The 17,684-nt window shown below is 28.7% G+C and overlaps 1 protein-coding gene across 5 annotated transcripts in view; it reads right to left on the bottom strand.

The window, feature by feature from the left end:
* The window catches only part of LOC142319439 (transmembrane protein 117-like), a 215,734-nt gene that overhangs the window by 113,283 nt on the left and 84,767 nt on the right, over positions 1 to 17,684 (bottom strand). For 4 of the 5 annotated variants that reach the window (XM_075356722.1, XM_075356720.1, XM_075356721.1 and 1 more), the window contains 2 exons: positions 14,643 to 14,714; positions 11,034 to 11,334 (listed from right to left, as the gene is read on the bottom strand). In XM_075356722.1, the coding sequence (XP_075212837.1) occupies positions 11,034 to 11,334; positions 14,643 to 14,714 (373 nt within the window). The remainder of the gene's footprint in view (positions 1 to 11,033; positions 11,335 to 14,642; positions 14,715 to 17,684) is intronic. The other variant, XM_075356723.1, reaches the window with a different exon arrangement.

The raw sequence follows: 17,684 nt of genomic DNA, 5'->3' as shown, positions 1-17,684 counted from the left end.
TATGTACATATGAATGCAAAAATTAATTACATAAAATGTAATGGCAGTTTAATGATATTGAATAACATAATCCAAATGTTGTTGGAACGGCTTGATTTAAAAATTTATGTTCTAAAAAAACTTGAACAAAACCTTCATATATATAATCTTGCCACACATTTAAACCTAGCTTAGAATCAACTTGAAAGTTGAATGAATGCTTACAATTAATACAAATTAACTGTTATTAAGTTTGTTCTATGATGATATGTAACCTATATTCAAATCAAAGTAAAAACATACAAAACTGTTATTGGGATAACAATGCACAATTTTAACTATTTAATGTTTAATCTCTATTATATAATATTAATCTGATCGTAGCATGTTGTCTTTCACTGCAAGCAACAAACTGAAATCAAATTCTTTGTATTTTTTCATCTCCCAGTTTCATTTAAAAATTTTTTTAAAAATCTGAAGATATGAAGGTTGTTTAGTAATAATATTTCACAAAAAAAATTATCATAATGATCAGTTAATTTTTTTGCTTAAAAACTAATATCAGAACAATGACTAAGTTCTCTAGTAAAATAACTGTATGTATTACCTTTAGAGTTCTAAAATAATATAACCTTAACAGAAGTTTTAAAGTATAATAAATTGCTATGCTCTGAGGAAAGAAATTTTCAATCACATAAAAAACTAGCTCCTCATTCCAGCTTTGCCTGCACTATTAACCAGAGGCAGGTGGATCCAGTTGCACATACTGTAATGGTGGCAGTGCTGGCTGTGTTGGTTAAGCCATCATGCCATATACCACAGCACCTCTTAAAAATATCAGAAATAAAAAACCAGAAATGGTTTTTAAATATTTATCAAGAGTATTTACAAGCCCAAATCTACTGAATATCTTGTTTAGTACAGTTGGGATTGGGAAAATTTGAAATCACTGTCCAAAATTTTTTTACCTTTCTTCACCCCCATCTCAAGATCAAATTTCAAAAACCTAGAAATTGATTTATTCACATGAAGATTATACTCACCAAAATTCAAGTTAATATTTTCATTTGTAATTATAGAGAAATTAAAAAAATAGCTGGGTTTCAAAAGCCCATTTTAACTCTTCAAACTCTGAATTTCTAAAATCCAGAAATTAGTTTTAGATATTCACATAAAAATTACACACAACAAAAAATCAAGTTGATATCTTCATTAAACTACAGAGAAATTAAAAAAATAGTAAATTTCATTGTTACTCAATTTTACCCCTTTAAACTCTGAATTTCAAAAAATCCTTTCTTAGTATGCACTTACACCGTAGAAGATGCATATACATTTTCATGAATTCATCTTCAGTAGTTTTTGCTTGGCATTGATTATGAATCACTTACAATACGTTGACTTCAATTTCAACAAGACCTCTTCTTTTTTTTTGTCTTCAGTCATTTGACTGATGCAGCTCTCCAAGATTCCCTATCTAGTGCTAGTCGTTTCATTTCAGTATACCCTCTAGATCCTACATCCCCAACAATTTTTTTACATACTCCAAACGTGGCCTGCCTACACAATTTTTCCCTTCTACCTGTCCTTCCAATATTAAAGCGACTATTCCAGGATGCCTTAGTATGTGGCCTATAAGTCTGTCTCTTCTTTTAACTATATTTTTCCAAATGCTTCTTTCTTCATCTATTTTCCGCAATACCTCTTCATTTGTCACTTTAGACACCCATCTGATTTTTAACATTCTCCTATAGCACCACATATCAAAAGCTTCTAATCTTTTCTTCTCAGATACTCCGATTGTCCAAGTTTCACTTCCATATAAAGCGACACTCCAAACATACACTTTCAAAAATCTTTTCCTGACATTTAAATTAATTTTTGATGTAAACAAATTATATTTCTTACTGAAGGCTCGTTTAGCTTGTGCTATTCGGCATTTTATATCGCTCCTGCTTCGTCCATCTTTAGTAATTTTACTTCCCAAATAACAAAATTCTTCTACCTCCATAATCTTTTCTCCTCCTATTTTCACATTCAGCGGTCCATCTTTGTTATTTCTACTACATTTCATTACTTTTGTTTTGTTCTTGTTTATTTTCATGCGATAGTTCTTGCGTAGGACTTCATCTATGCCGTTCATTGTTTCTTCTAAATTCTTTTTACTCTCGGCTAGAATTACTATATCATCAGAAAATCGTAGCATCTTTATCTTTTCACCTTGTACTGTTACTCCGAATCTAAATTGTTCTTTAACATCATTAACTGCTAGTTCCATGTAAAGATTAAAAAGTAACGGAGATAGGGAACATCCTTGTCGGACTCCCTTTCTTATGTTCTTCAATTGTTATTGTTGCTGTTTGGTTCCTGTACATGTTAGCAATTGTTCTTCTATCTCTGTATTTGAACCCTAATTTTTTTAAAATGCTGAACATTTTATTCCAGTCTACGTTATCGAAAGCCTTTTCTAGGTCTATAAACGCCAAGTATGTTGGTTTGTTTTTCTTTAATCTTCCTTCTACTATTAATCTGAGGCCTAAAATTGCTTCCCTTGTCCCTATACTTTTCCTGAAACCAAATTGGTCTTCTCCTAACACTTCTTCCACTCTCCTCTCAATTCTTCTGTATAAAATTCTAGTTAAGATTTTTGATGCATGACTAGTTAAACTAATTGTTCTGTATTCTTAACATTTTTCTGCCCCTGCTTTCTTTGGTATCATAACTATAACACTTTTTTTGAAGTCTGATGGAAATTCCCCATTTTCATAAATATTACACACCAGTTTGTATAATCTATCAATCGCTTCTTCACCTGCTCTGCGCAGTAATTCTACAGGTATTCCGTCTATTCCAGGAGCCTTTCTGCCATTTAAATCTTTTAATGCTCTCTTAAATTCAGATCTCAGTATTGTTTCTCCCATTTCATCCTCCTCAACTTCCTCTTCTTCCTCTATAACACCATTTTCTAATTCATTTCCTCCGTATAACTCTTCAATATATTCCACCCATCTATCGACTTTACCTTTCGTATTATATATTGGTGTACCATCTTTGTTTAACACATTATTAGATTTTAATTTATGTACCCCAAAATTTTCCTTAACTTTCCTGTATGCTCCGTCTATTTTACCAATGTTCATTTCTCTTTCCACTTCTGAACACTTTTCTTTAATCCACTCTTCTTTCACCAGTTTGCACTTCCTGTTTATAGCATTTCTTAATTTCCTATAGTTCCTTTTACTTTATTCATCACTAGCATTCTTATATTTTCTACGTTCATCCATCAGCTGCAATATATCGTCTGAAACCCAAGGTTTTCTACCGGTTCTCTTTATTCCGCCTAAGTTTGCTTCTGCTGATTTAAGAATTTCCTTTTTAACATTCTCCCATTCTTCTTCTACATTTTCTACCTTATCTTTTTTACTCAGACCTCTTGCGATGTCCTCCTCAAAAATCTTCTTTACCTCCTCTTCCTCAAGCTTCTCTAAATTCCACAGATTCATCTGACACCTTTTCTTCAGGTTTTTAAACCCCAATCTACATTTCACAAGACCTCTATAGAAAAATAACTTGGTAGCGGCTTTCCATAAGAAAGGAGCGTGGGAACTTAGCAGTTCACCACCTAGTGGCCAAATGAAAAGTGCAGCACTGTACAAATTATTTATTATTTACACGTTTTAATAAATAATTTGTCATATTACTATATGTAATATAGATACTCTATATTACATAATAAAGCTACTATTAGTAACTAGTAGTGAATATTTAACTTTTATGACTGTATAGGATCACTTTATTCAGTCCATTATCTAAGTCTCTTCAATGGCACTGTTTGGGCCTTACAGTCCTTCCAGTACTTTTTTATACGTTCTGATCTTTGTGACCTTTCTAGTGTTGAAAATGCCTATATTGAGAGATTTTTCTTTGAATGTGAAGGAAGTGTTTTTGTTTTTGATTTTCTGGTTTAATTTTATCTTATTTGTGGTATTCTCTGGTGTAAGGACAATTTCTTCCAGATCCTATCATGTTTCTCCGATTAATCTGCATCCTGTTTTGGTGTTTTATGAGTTGAGATTTTACCATACTAGTTATTTCAGAAGTCTTGAATCTTGCATCCTCATAATATGTCCAAAGAATCTTAGTCTCCTCTTATGCATGGTATCAATGAAGGGTTCTAACTCTTTGTAGACCACTTTGTTGGGCACAATCCACCACTGCCGGTCTTTCTGGTACTTTTTACTGATGCAGGTTCTTCCAATTCTTCTTTTGATTTTCTGGAGTCTGTCTTTGATCGTTCATTCAGGGGGAAGAGTGTTTCTGCTGCTTATGTGGTTTCTGGTTTTAAAACTGTTGAAATATCTTATTTTTGCATTTATTGAGAGGCATTTTTTATTGTAAATGTACCAGGTTAACTTTTGAGCTTTGGCTAGTTTGTTTTTTCTTATTTATCATGTAGTGATACATACCTTCAGTATTATATCACGAGCTCATGGAGTTAACATCGTATCAGCAGAGACTTCTCATCGCATTTTACTTTATGTCAAAGCAGAGTTTTAATTTACCTGAATAATGTGACTCATCCAGTGTGTTTTCTTTACCAGTATTTATATTTTAAAAATTGCTGTTATTATCTTTTCATAAATTTAAATAAAAATAAGATGTCAGTTTGCGAAATTTCAGGCTGTACTAAGTCAATAACCTTGAAATCGTTTAAAATTTCTTGCGTAAAGTGCAATAAAGTTTTTCACGGATCCTGTGTTAATATAAAGAAGACTGACTTTGACCAACAATAGCAGTGTTCTTCTTTCTGTGAAGAGAAGAGTATTGAGTGTTTTTTAGTCAACAATGTTACCTTGCAAGACGTAATGAATGAACTTCTAGCCATTAAGCAAGAACAAAAAAAAGTAAGAAAGACTTTAATGACTCATATGATGATGCCAACAAAGCACTGCAACAACAAGCTAAGAAAATTGATGACTACTTTAAAAAACCGATGTTCTAGAAACAGAAAACAAATATCTGAAAAAGAAAATTTCTGAACTGGAATTTAGAATTGAAGAGACGGAACAATATTCCTGTAAAAACTGTATTGAAATTCAAGGAATTCCAAGAAAAAAGAGGTTGGAAAAGCAATTGATTTTAATGTCTCTGATAATATGATAGATAACTGTCATAGATTTAACAACAAGCAGAACGATGAAGTTCCCAGGATAATAGTGAAGTTCACCAGGTTTATTGATAAGGAGGAATTTCTTGCAAAGAAGTGTATAAAGAACCTATCGACTATATAAGAACATATCGACACTAAGAGATGAACATGGTGGCTGATAATTGAGTTTTCATCAATGAATTGCTGAACCCGACTAGGAAAAAATTACACTTTTTGGCCAGAGAAGCAAAAAAGAAAAAAGAGTATGCATATCTGTTGACAAAAGGTGGTAATATCTTCATGCAGAAAAGTAAGGCTCCTTCTTCCAAAGTAATATGTTATCACTTGTTCGGATGACCTCAAAAAACTGTAAATATTAATACTACTGTTAATTCTTTTTTTTCTTATTATAAGGTTTCTTTTTTAACAAAAATAGTTTTTATGTACTTGGATTTTAGTTTTTGATATTTTTTTCTAATGAATGAATTATTTTGGAAAAATAATTTCATACTAGTTCATCAGAATACAAGAAGTATGTGACCAATTTTGATAATTTTGTTAACTCATATCAACCTGGGAAACATTACCTGATGTAATAATTTTATCTGAAGTTTGGATAGAATCCCATGAAATATGACAGTACAAGTTAGAAAATTATACTATTTGCTTGATTCTGTTATTTTTGAAATTATTGATTTGGTAATTCAAGAATCAAACACTGCAATGCTTAAATGTAAAGTGTCCAATTTATCATTTAATCTTATAGTTATATAGTCGTCATACTGGTAATAAATATAGTAGCTTCCTTACTGAAATAGAGAATTATTTGCACACCATAAATTACTCTGTAAACCTAGTAATTGTAGAAGATATAAACTTAAATTTACAATTAGTCAACAATAAAATAATTAAGACACAAATTGTAAACAAAAAACAAATTACATTAATTTCTCCTTAAGAAAATCTCAACAATTAAGACAAAACAATAAATGAATACAAAACAGTTGTCTAGTTATGGTTTAGAATCACTAATAAGTCAACCTACATGTATTACTGATAGCATGAGAACTTGTATCTTTCACATTTTTGTTAGGTTTAAGACAAAACAATTTATGAAGATAACTACAAAAATATTTTAATTCTGTTATTACAGATCATAGCATAACTGGTTTTTCCTTATCTGTTGATAAACCAAAAACAACAGACCACAACATCACACACTCAGTTGTAAACTATGATGAACTAAACAGTGCCTTGTCAATTAATGACTAGTCTTCTGTTTATTCTCAACCTGACCCCTCTCTTGCTTTTCATATCTTTTTATCTACTCTAAATAATCACGCTTTCAACTGCAATAATTAAACAAAATCAGCAAAAATATAAATATCTTAAACCTTTGATAATTGACTACATATGTAATGAAATTCGAAAACATAACTTTATAAAAAAACTTTAAAAGATCCACAGAATAAAAGAACTGATAATGTACTTTTAATCACTCAAGCACAGTTTACAAGCTGAAATTAAAAATAGAAAAAACTATTTCTATCATAAGACTTTTAAAAAATGTCAAGGAAACACGAAAGCTGAATGGAAAGTAATTAATGAACTAAATGGACAAAAACGTAAAGCAATGGAAACTAATAAGTTATTAATCAAAAACATTATTAATTGATAACCTTAAAATTGCTAATTGTTTTAATGTTTATTTTATAAATGTAGTTGATAAGTTAAGACCACTTAATGACGCCCCTAACCATGATAACTACAAAAAATATTTTAATCATAAAAATGTAACCAACTCAATTTTTTTACAAACAGTTATAAGTTGTATTGTTGAAAAAATTGTTAAATCTTTAAAGAAAAATAAGTCACCAGGAATAGATAACATCAATTCTAATTTAATTAAAAAAGTGTTTATTAATATTAAAGAAGTTTTAACATACATTATTAATATAAGTCTTGAGACTGGCAAATATCCTGATGATCTAAAAAATGCTCTTGTTTTTCCGTTGTGTAAAAAAGGCCCAGACATGAATTATCTAATTACCTATTTCTTTAGTTTCAACTTTTTACACAATTTTTGAAAAAATAATCAAATTTCAACTCCTAAAATTTTTAAATAAAATAAACCTTTTTTAGTAAAAATCAATTTGAATTTTTAGAACAGCATAGTACGGAGGATGCACTTCTTTGTTTTGTTTCTTCAGTTGTAAAAGGACTAAACGAAGGACGAAAAGTCAATGGCCATTTTCTCAATATAACAAAAGCATTTGATATGGTGAATCACAGTAAATTATTACAGTGGGACATAGGTGGTTTGAAAGTTACTTATCAGGTAGGAAACAATGTGTTAAAGTAGGAAAACAGATTAGTGACTGGGGTTTTGTTAAAACTGGGGTACCTCAGGAACCATGTTAGGCCCAATTTTGTTTCTCATATATATTAACAACTTATGTGATGGAAGATCTAACAGTAAGATATAATTCTTTGCAGATGATACTGCGTTATTTTATCACGGTACATCTTGGTTAGAAAATAAAGATGCTGTGGAAGAAGATTTGCTCAAATTAAGGTTATGATTCTCAAAACATGAAATGATACTAAGCACTCAAAAAACAAATTACATTAATTTCTCCTTAAGAAAATCTCAAGACTCTTTTAACAAGGTTATTTATAGATGTCTGCAGCGTCTCGTTTCACGCAATGCATGCCAAACATGTTCCTCCATACTTTCAGAATTTTCTACGAAATATTTGGATATTCTCATAGTTAAACAACTCTCTTGGAAACTCCACATAGACAGCTTAATAAAAAAGTTAAATAAAATCACAAGAATTTTTTACTTCCTTAACTAATCTCTGCCCTCAAGAGAACAGAAAAATGCTCTATTTTTCTTTGGTACAAAGTAGATTAGATTATGGATTAACTTGTTATGGAGCGGCTTTTGACAAAAACTTAATTCTTATTGCTAATATAAAAAAAAAAATGATTCGAATAATTGCAAAAGAAGCTCAAACTGAACATTCGAGACAAATTTTTTTTTTAATCTAAATATCTTCCCACTACAACACCTGTATATAAAGTATAAAGTCACCGGTATATAAAGTTTTGAATTTGTTTTACGAAAGAAGTGGTAGCAAACCAAAAGAAATTAATAAATACCGACAATAGTTGAGGTCTAGGCATGACTTTCACATGCCAAAATCAAATTTTACTACATTAAAAATTAATTTTACATTAAAAGTATTTTTCCCCATGAATCTTTAACAAATTACCTGTATTTATAAAGAAACTCTCTAAACATTAAATTATTTAAAAGAAATTTGAAAAACTGGTTATCAACACTATACAGTGTAAAGAGTGTTTACAATGTTTATCAGTAATATTTTTATTCTAATGTTATGTATTTAATTTTGTATTTTTTTTAATGTAGCTTTTATCTTTATTATTACTAGTGTTGTACAAGTACAACACTAGTAATTAAAATTATTGTTGTACAATAGGTTTTCTCAAATTATAGAATTCATGCTGCTAAATCCATTATTATCATTATTTTTTAAATATTTTTATTTGTCTGCTCTGCTGTAAATTATTAATTACTAGCTTTAATTTTTTTAACTCTAGTTTTCATTTAATAACTTTAGTTTTAATTCTCCATTAACTCAATTACTAATTTTTAAGTGTCATGGTAACCTTGACACAGGCAATGCCTAAATAAGGTACCTAATTGTTTTAAACCATTTAAATTTAATTTAATTTTAATTTTTTTAATGTAGATATTTAAATTTAATTTTTGCTTTTTTACTGTTTTTTATTTTTTTTTTATATATTAAGTGCCTAATAAAATTTACTGTTTGTGTAAAAATGTTATGTACTGTACACATTGTAATGGTTAAAAGAATAAAAATGATTTGATTTGATATTATGATTGAGGTCTTTTTGTTTAGGTTATTTGTTATTATTTTTCAGAGGTATTTAAATTGGGTTACTATTTTGATTTTATTACCATTTTATGTTTACTTCTTTTAATTATGTTGTTTATCAGAGAATAATTTCTGTCTTTTTGAATGACACTTTAAGGCCAATTTTATTTTCATTGTTTTGAAGTTCCAATATTTGTCATTTAGTTTCATCGATGTTGTTTGCTAGCAGTGCCAAGTTTTTGGCGAAATCAAGACAGTTTGTTTAGATTTTTCGACCTATCTTTACTTTTAGGGGCATTTTATGAGGTATTCCCTCATTACATTTCTGAATCATTAACATTTCTACATTTCTACTCATTATCTTTTTACCATTTCTCATTTACCCTCATTACCATTTCTACATCATATAATAGAGGAAAATATTAGCTTTTAATAATATTTTCTACCTCAAAATATATTCTATACAATTTCAGAAGTTATTCTAAGGTTGGTCAGCCTTGTTAGAAGATGAAATTTTAGGCAGAAAGAAGTTAGATTATTGATGGACACATTTACAAGAATAAAATTCCAAAGATGATATGTTAAAGAAATTAATGAATTTTTAAAAATAAAATAGCTAATTCCAACAGTGTCCTTTTGCTAAAAAAAACTCCGATATTCTTTTGCACTTCATGGTATTGTTTTTTTGTACTATTACAGTAGTATAGGTAAACTGCTATTAGAAAGTTAAAATAAAAAGTGAACAGGTAGAAAGAGAAAGTTAAAAGGTAGAAAGAATTCAAAGATGAACTGTATGGAGTGGTGCTTTAGAATGAACAGAGAAGTAGATCAAAACAATCATGTAATTGATGATAAAAAATGTAAATGAATTACAAGAAGAAAAGATGTAATATAGTCTGATAAAAATGTATTGCTACACATATAAATAACAAGTATGTGTTGTAATAAGTAAGCTAGCACATTGTTGACAGCTACTTGAAGATTGTTTATACAAAACAATGAAGTCCAAACAATTGTAAAATGAAAAAATCTGATGTGGGCACTACATGACTTCCTTGTACGCCTATTAAATTACATATACACATGTTTTTTAGAATGAAAAGTACATAAAATTTTATTTCATTAATAACTTCTGTTATTTTTTCATATTTTTTTTTATTATTATTTATTGTAAAAATCTTTTTACTGTCAGAGGTTCATAATTATTAATAAATAAAGACATTTAAATTAAAAAAAAAGTTAAAAAAAAGCAGATGAAGTCTGATTTGAACCAATGTGCCTTCCTCTTGCAAGACGGAAATATTTCATTAATTAAACTTTTATTTCGCTATAACTCTGGAACCAATGAAAATAAGTACCACTTTTCATACATTGTTAAAAAGCTTTCATTGAGGGCTTAGTTAAGAAAAAGTCCGAAATCACTTTTTTATGGATTTTGGGTTTTTTGCACACTTTTGGTACAGTTGAAAAGTGGAGGTGCACAACCTCCCTAAATCCATAATTTCAACATCCTACGGTCAATCGTTTTTGAGTTATACAAGATATATACACATACGTATGTACGTACAGACATCACGCCGAAACGAGTCAAAATGGATATTTCTATTGAAATCTGAAACCCGAAATTTTTTGAGATTACTTCCTTTACTTCATACAAGAAAATAAAAAGCACTGTAATACTAAAAAATAACTAGCATGTAAGTTCATTTAACAAATTAAAAATATGTTAATAATAACAAAACAATCTATAGAATTAGAAATTATTCAATAAGTGAAAAACTTACAAGAAAATTAAAACTGTGGATAATTTATATAGAGCTCATTTCTACACTAATAAATGTTTGTGGGGCTCTACGTTACAGAATCCTAATTGCACCTCCTGCAATGAGTACATTTCCTAAAGACAAATGTTTTAAATATGAAAAAAATGAATCTGAAAATAAAACAAAACATATTATAAAAACATTTAATATACAAACCAGCATGACTATGTGAGATGGGATCCTCAGCAAAAAGTAAGAAATTACAAAATATAATGAAATATGTGGTAAATAGTCTTAAATATGGGTGCTGGAAGTAATAACGTAAATCTTGAGGAGTATCTTCCTTAGAAGTAGGAGTTGCAGCACTGACTGCATCCTCTGTTTCTTCAGTTAAAACTCTATCTCTCCAACCTCTAGCTTCTTCTCGTGATGCAATGCTGCGCCTGCGCTGCAATGATACACTCTCCTCCCAACTGCTGGTTTTTCTTCTAGGCCCCCCTCCCGAAAACATGGCAACCTAGAGTAACAAAGCCACAAATTACATTTTTTATATTATAAATATTATAATAAGTCATTTTAACATAATATCAAATTTTAGAACATAATCTGATCATAGAGAAAGACACAACCATAATTCCACTTTACTATATATATAATGTACTCGTGTCATTTGTACAATAATCTTTCTATATATATTTTGTTTTAATTATCAGATGCGCTTTTATAACGTTTTTGCTAGAGTCATTTACTTTCTTTTTCATATAAGTTAATTTTTAAAATAAAAAGGAATTATTAACACAGGGTTTTTTATGGGTCAAATCTTATTCAGTTGAAAAACAACTATCAAATTATTTTATGCAAATAAGTATTTTATAAAAATCATTTTTAATTTAAGTTTATCTATGCAAAACACTGATACATGCAAAACAATTGAATTTTTTTTTCAATCCTTATCTATCACTCAGCTGACACAATTTATGTAAACAACAAAAAAATTAATGACATTTTAATGACGTGTGTCATGACATGAATTTTTTATTCAACATGCTTATGTTGAATGACAATTTCAGTTAAAAATTTGGTATACCAAATTCAACCATCCTGCAATTAGCACAGGAAACAATCTAAAAATGTTTTTCTCAGTAAATTCCTTTCAGAAACAGTAAATTCTCACAAATATGACAAAAGTGGACTAAAGGGATCAATTTTTTAAATGTTGCGTTATATGGATGTCATTAAAATGTTATAAACAATGAAGATTTGAAACACTAATGTTCAAATACAGTTCCTTAAAAACACAGTAGTCAAACTTATCTAATTCACTAACATATATGAGCCTCATGTACAACTAAGCAATGCAAATTAAGATGTAAAAACACTACCATGTTCATGCCCATTACAGGGTAATCCATTGTATAGATGGAAGAATAATCGTTCTGTATCTAGCAAAAGTGTATTATGATTGAAAATCAACAAGTTTAAGAAACACCATGTCAGATTTTAAATAGGAGAGGAGAAAATACCTACTACTGAACAGTGACTAAAATGCATGTGTAAAACCTTAAGGTCATCCCAATAATCTCAAAGAACAATATAGAGTTAAAAAGAAATGTCAGATTGTAAGACTGTACTGAAATCAGAATAATTAATATAGAAACTAACCACAACTACATTTTTTTTATAGAAAAATACTACTTATTGGGATATTTTGTCATTATACTAGGGCTTAATTTCTGCATTCTAAATTAACTACAACATCCAAAAATAGAAAATATTTAAAAATTTACTTATAGAGTATATATAAAAAAACAGATGTTCAATAAATACAATTATTTTTACTCACTTTTTCTACTTCATTCTGTGAACATTTTTCAGCCACGTAATTGGTGTTAAATTATTTTGTTCTTTATGGTAACATAGTAAATAAAAAATATTTCACAGAACAAAAGTAAAAAATAAAATTACCACAATACTAATTAAAACTTCTGTCAGCAGTACAAACATAACACATAAAGGAAAAGTTACATTAAAGTACTTGTTTGCCACACAGTATTTTTTAAAAGAATACATCACAATACTATTCTTTTATATAAAAATTTCTGCATACTGTAAAATTGTAAATAAAATTTATGCTGATGTAAACTACTAATAAATAAATAAGCTTACCAAAAGAATCATTTAAACAAATAATGTGCACACAGATGCATGGATTTGTATATATAAGCATCAAAATTATGAAGAAAATTATCAAGACAAAGTCATAAACAAAGAAGTTGAAATAAATAAGGAAGTGAAATATCAAGAGAAAGTTTAGTATAAACACACTCAATACAGTCAATCTGATATTTAAATATCATACATAATTTTAAATAATTAGGAGTACAATTCATATACGGCAATAACCATTAACTGGCCACTTACGACATGTGTAAATGAGAAATTAAGGAGCGTGGGTGAAACAGTGCTTAGTGTAGGAAATACAGTTCCCAAGGTTCTGACTTTTGAATAGTGTAAAGATTTGAAAATTTTTCTGTAAAAAATGAAAATATTTATCTACAGATTCCTTTTTATTTAAACTAAAAAGAAAAAATTTGTTACGGCAAAAATTACTGAAAATTAGCTTATAAACTTAACCTTCATTAATGACTACCAGCAAACAAAACGATATAAATACATTATTACTGATATCATATGTAGGACACTGATCTGTTTTAGCTAATAGACAAACACATTAGATTGCTATCACCACTGACTACAAAAATAGTTCACAATGTGCAGATAAAATGAGTAACTGCATTAAAATGAGCAAATGAGCAGTAAAATTCATTCCTGACTATCAGTCAATACTTTATGAGCTACAAAAGTTATTGAAAAAACAAAAGTATAATCGGTACATAAGCAAATATCTGTTTCAAGGTAAAACCATTAAAAGAAAGCTATAAAAATATCTTTGTATCACATTGTGGTCTCGGTATTGCAAAGATTAGAATTCAGTTAACTGAGAATACTTGGCACACTGAAATGCTGAAAAGTTGATGAAACAAAACGCTTTATTTATTTGAAATGAAACTAAAAATATACCAGAAATTGTGATATTTAAGGTACAGGAAGTTTAAGGATAAAACACAAACAGCCCAAGTCTCACTTGACAAACCAGTTCTTCTTCTTACATTAATCATTCTAAAGTTAATTGGTGATAACAGAATTTTTAATTCATCTTTTTTTATTAATAAAAAGGCTCAATTACCTTCTAGCAAATTTTTTTACAATATAAACTTATACTTAAAATAATGAAAATTTGAAAGATTTTTCACTTTTTTTCAAAGTGGTGAATTCTCAAAAAGTGATGCAGTTAACAACATATGAAAGTAAATGATCAAATTAAATATATTTACAGAGAACTACAAATTAAGATTCTTTGATTTTTGAGTAGTGTATTAATCTGAAAAGTCTAGCCATATTTGGCAAAATGGTCTACTACCATAAATTACAAGAGTTTAGTTTTCTTACATCCAATAATAATATTTCCATACATGGATACTTTTGGCACAACCTAATAGGTCATTATCACTCTAAAGGAATGTTTGTATGTTAACAGCTATAAGTAAACTGTCATGAGAAACCAATAATTCCTGAACATAAAAGATCTACTCTCAGGAATAACAAAAGATTCCACAACTGCTTACTAGTTTATTAAGAACGAATATCAACCGCAAAGAATTAATATTGGAATAAGTAAAAAATTATTTCTTTTCATACTTTCTTACAAATATGGTAAAGTAAATAAAATAATAATAATTAGCAACAACTGCTTCTACTACCTACTGGTGATACATTTAACCATTTCGGTCCTTCCTTCTCCACACTACATGCATGCAACATTACCATCATTTCCACCTATAAAATAAATAATGGTTTGTTATGAAATACAATATCTAAGGTTACTGGTGTTTTAAAATATTAGAAGTGATAAGAAAAAATACCAGTTGAGAATAATAATTACTGTGTTTTTTGATCAAAAAAACTTTTCTTTTAAGAGAAAAAACTGCTGTTAAGTAGTACTTTAGAAACCATAAGAAAAAATGCTCATGCATAAATAAGAAAATAAGCATTAAGATAATTTGTCAAAATAGTTTATTTCCAGAAAAAATAACACAAAAATAAATAACATACAAAATATTAAAAAGTGGCATTAAAATTACACTAAAATTAAACCTCATCTTTCACAGTTTGTAAAACCAGGCAAAACTAATAACAGCAAAAGTATTATCTTTAATAAGTCTCAAATTTACTTACAGCAACAGTGGTTAATTTAGATTAATTGGGAAAAAATTTTCTCCCGAGAAACAGTCACAAAGACCTTCTATAAGATAGATATGTTCAAAAAATATATTACTTTTAATGTTCCAGAATTTGCACCAAATTCCAAATGAGCAAAAACAGCTTCATAGATATATGCAGGACTTGCTGGATTGTGACTTTAATTCTGACTTTCTGAAGAAAAAAATAACTGGTTAACCATATACACAGTTAAGTATTTAGGATATAATGTAGAACCACTGCTCAGTCAACACAGTGTAAAATCTAATATTCCTTGGTCAAAAATAGTAAGATAGCTGAACAGCAGTCGGAAGTTGTACTAACAATTTATTAATACTACTAGTATTGTGAAGGTATGTATAATGAATACAGTTCAGCAAGTTAAATATTTAATAAACATTATTATCATGAAGTTTCTTGTTATGCCATTTGCTCTAAAAGACCACATATACCAAAGTCAAGCAACTGGAACAGTAATGTTCATCCTATTTCTCCCAATCAACTCATGACTTATTATTATTATACATGTGATTGCCCAAGTTTGCTAAACACTTTGATATTTATAGTCACTTTCCAAACTAAAAATGTTGCTTAAAAAGTGGTGATTTGAGAGCAAAGAGGATGTTATAAAAAACTTAGAACACAGCTCAATACCTTCAATCCAAAACAAAACTTCTAGAAATGTTTTCAACAATGGAAAAATGTGTGTTGAGCCAAATGATCATAATCTGAAATACATGTAAGCTAGAATTGAATATATGAAATTTTTTTTTTCTTTTAACATCCTAGGATTGAATGTTTTTGAACAGAACTTGTATGTACTTCACAGAGTATAATTCAGGCTTGGTGCGCTTGGATAATTCCAGTTCCTGTCTAGCAAATTGGCAAACCATTTCGGATAGTTAAATTACTGACATAGAAAAGTGATATCAAAGTTGTAAATCCTTTTCTAAAACAGCTTGAATTTCAACTGAAAAATATGATATTCAGTACAGGTGTATTAGATATTAATAGTAAAGGCTTTACCTTTATTATCAGAGGTTTGTAACTTTCTTTTAGGGTATTTTATTTTTGAGATATCTGCTTTGATTGTGAATTTCTTTAGTATTCTTAAGAATACTTTTTTATATTTTTATTTTTTAGACTGATCACCACTTCAAATTCTCTTTTTTTGGCTTCTTCATTAAAGCTTTTCTTCACAGAAGCAGGAAAAAATTCTTCCCTCCTATATATATTGCCTACATCTTAAAAGCTTACCTTTTACAATGAGGAAGGGGATTTCTTGGATATTTCATTCTATAAAGTCTACCCAGGACGTTTCTAATAGTAAAAAATTCCCAAGACATTCTAATAGCATTTAACACTACTTTATCAAGACAATAAAAATAAAAGAACTAATTAGTTAACAACAAATAAATTAAAAGAACAAATCAATTACTTCAACAAAAATAAGATATCATTCAAGGCATTTAATTTTCTAAGATATCTAAGTAACAGAACACTCAGTAATCACTACTGCATCTGGTATAAACAAAATTGAACAACATGCAGTTAATAACACATTCTTTAAAAAAAAAATTAAACTATGTAACATCTTATTTAAAAATGAGAGAGAAGAAAAATAAGAATTTAAAGGATGAAGATGGTAAGAAAGACTACAGAGAAAATTGAATGGTGAATTAAGGAAAAACAAAGAATATCTTGCACACAAATACTCATTCGTAGAATATTTAGCAAGAAAAGGATGGTAAACACAATGTATGAAAAAACAAAAAATTTAACATACGGAATGTGGAAAAGTACAGGCCACTAATTGCCAATAGAGATGGCAAAATGTTACAATCGAGGAAAAGATATTTAAAAGGTGAACGAAATATCTGGAAGAGCATCATCAGTCCAGCTGAAAGTCAAATGATCTTACCAAACAAGATCAAGATGAAGTAGAAGAGGATGATTATGGAGTAAAATTAAAATTAGAAATTATACAACTGACAAAAGAAATTAAAATGTTATAGAGAAGGATAAATGTCTTAGAAAAGAAAGATACAACTTTATGAAGAAGTGTAATGTGATATATAACAATAAGAAGTGGCTAAAAGAAAAATGATGAAGTAGAAAATGAAGTAAATGTAATTTTTTTAAAAATGAACCATGGTTTCAAACATTAGAAAACATGGGACACTTAAGTGTGAAGATATAACAAGACACGTAATTTAATTTCAGTAAATTTTATTTCTGTGAATTCTGCATAGAAAATTAAATAAAAAATGCATCAAAGTTTTTCAGAAAAAAATATGACTTCTGAAGGAGAAGAGACAAAAGAGATGTGATGAAGCCAGTAAGTAAGCACTATTGGTGAGAAGTAAAAGAAATGAAGTAAATGTTTTACAGATATAACAAAAGCATTCTACTGTACCATATAAGATAAATTAATGGTAATATTAAAAGTTTAAGTATAGGTTAAAAAGACAGAAAATTAATTAATTAAAAATTATAATTTCACCCATTTGAATCAGAAAATGGGTGTGAAAATAAAGGATACATGCA

This window comes from Lycorma delicatula, chromosome 2, assembly GCF_047948215.1.
Source record: "Lycorma delicatula isolate Av1 chromosome 2, ASM4794821v1, whole genome shotgun sequence".
NCBI lineage: Eukaryota > Metazoa > Arthropoda > Insecta > Hemiptera > Fulgoridae > Lycorma > Lycorma delicatula.
The sequence above is the reverse complement of the archived record's forward strand: the minus strand, read 5'-3'. Positions and strand labels throughout refer to the sequence as shown.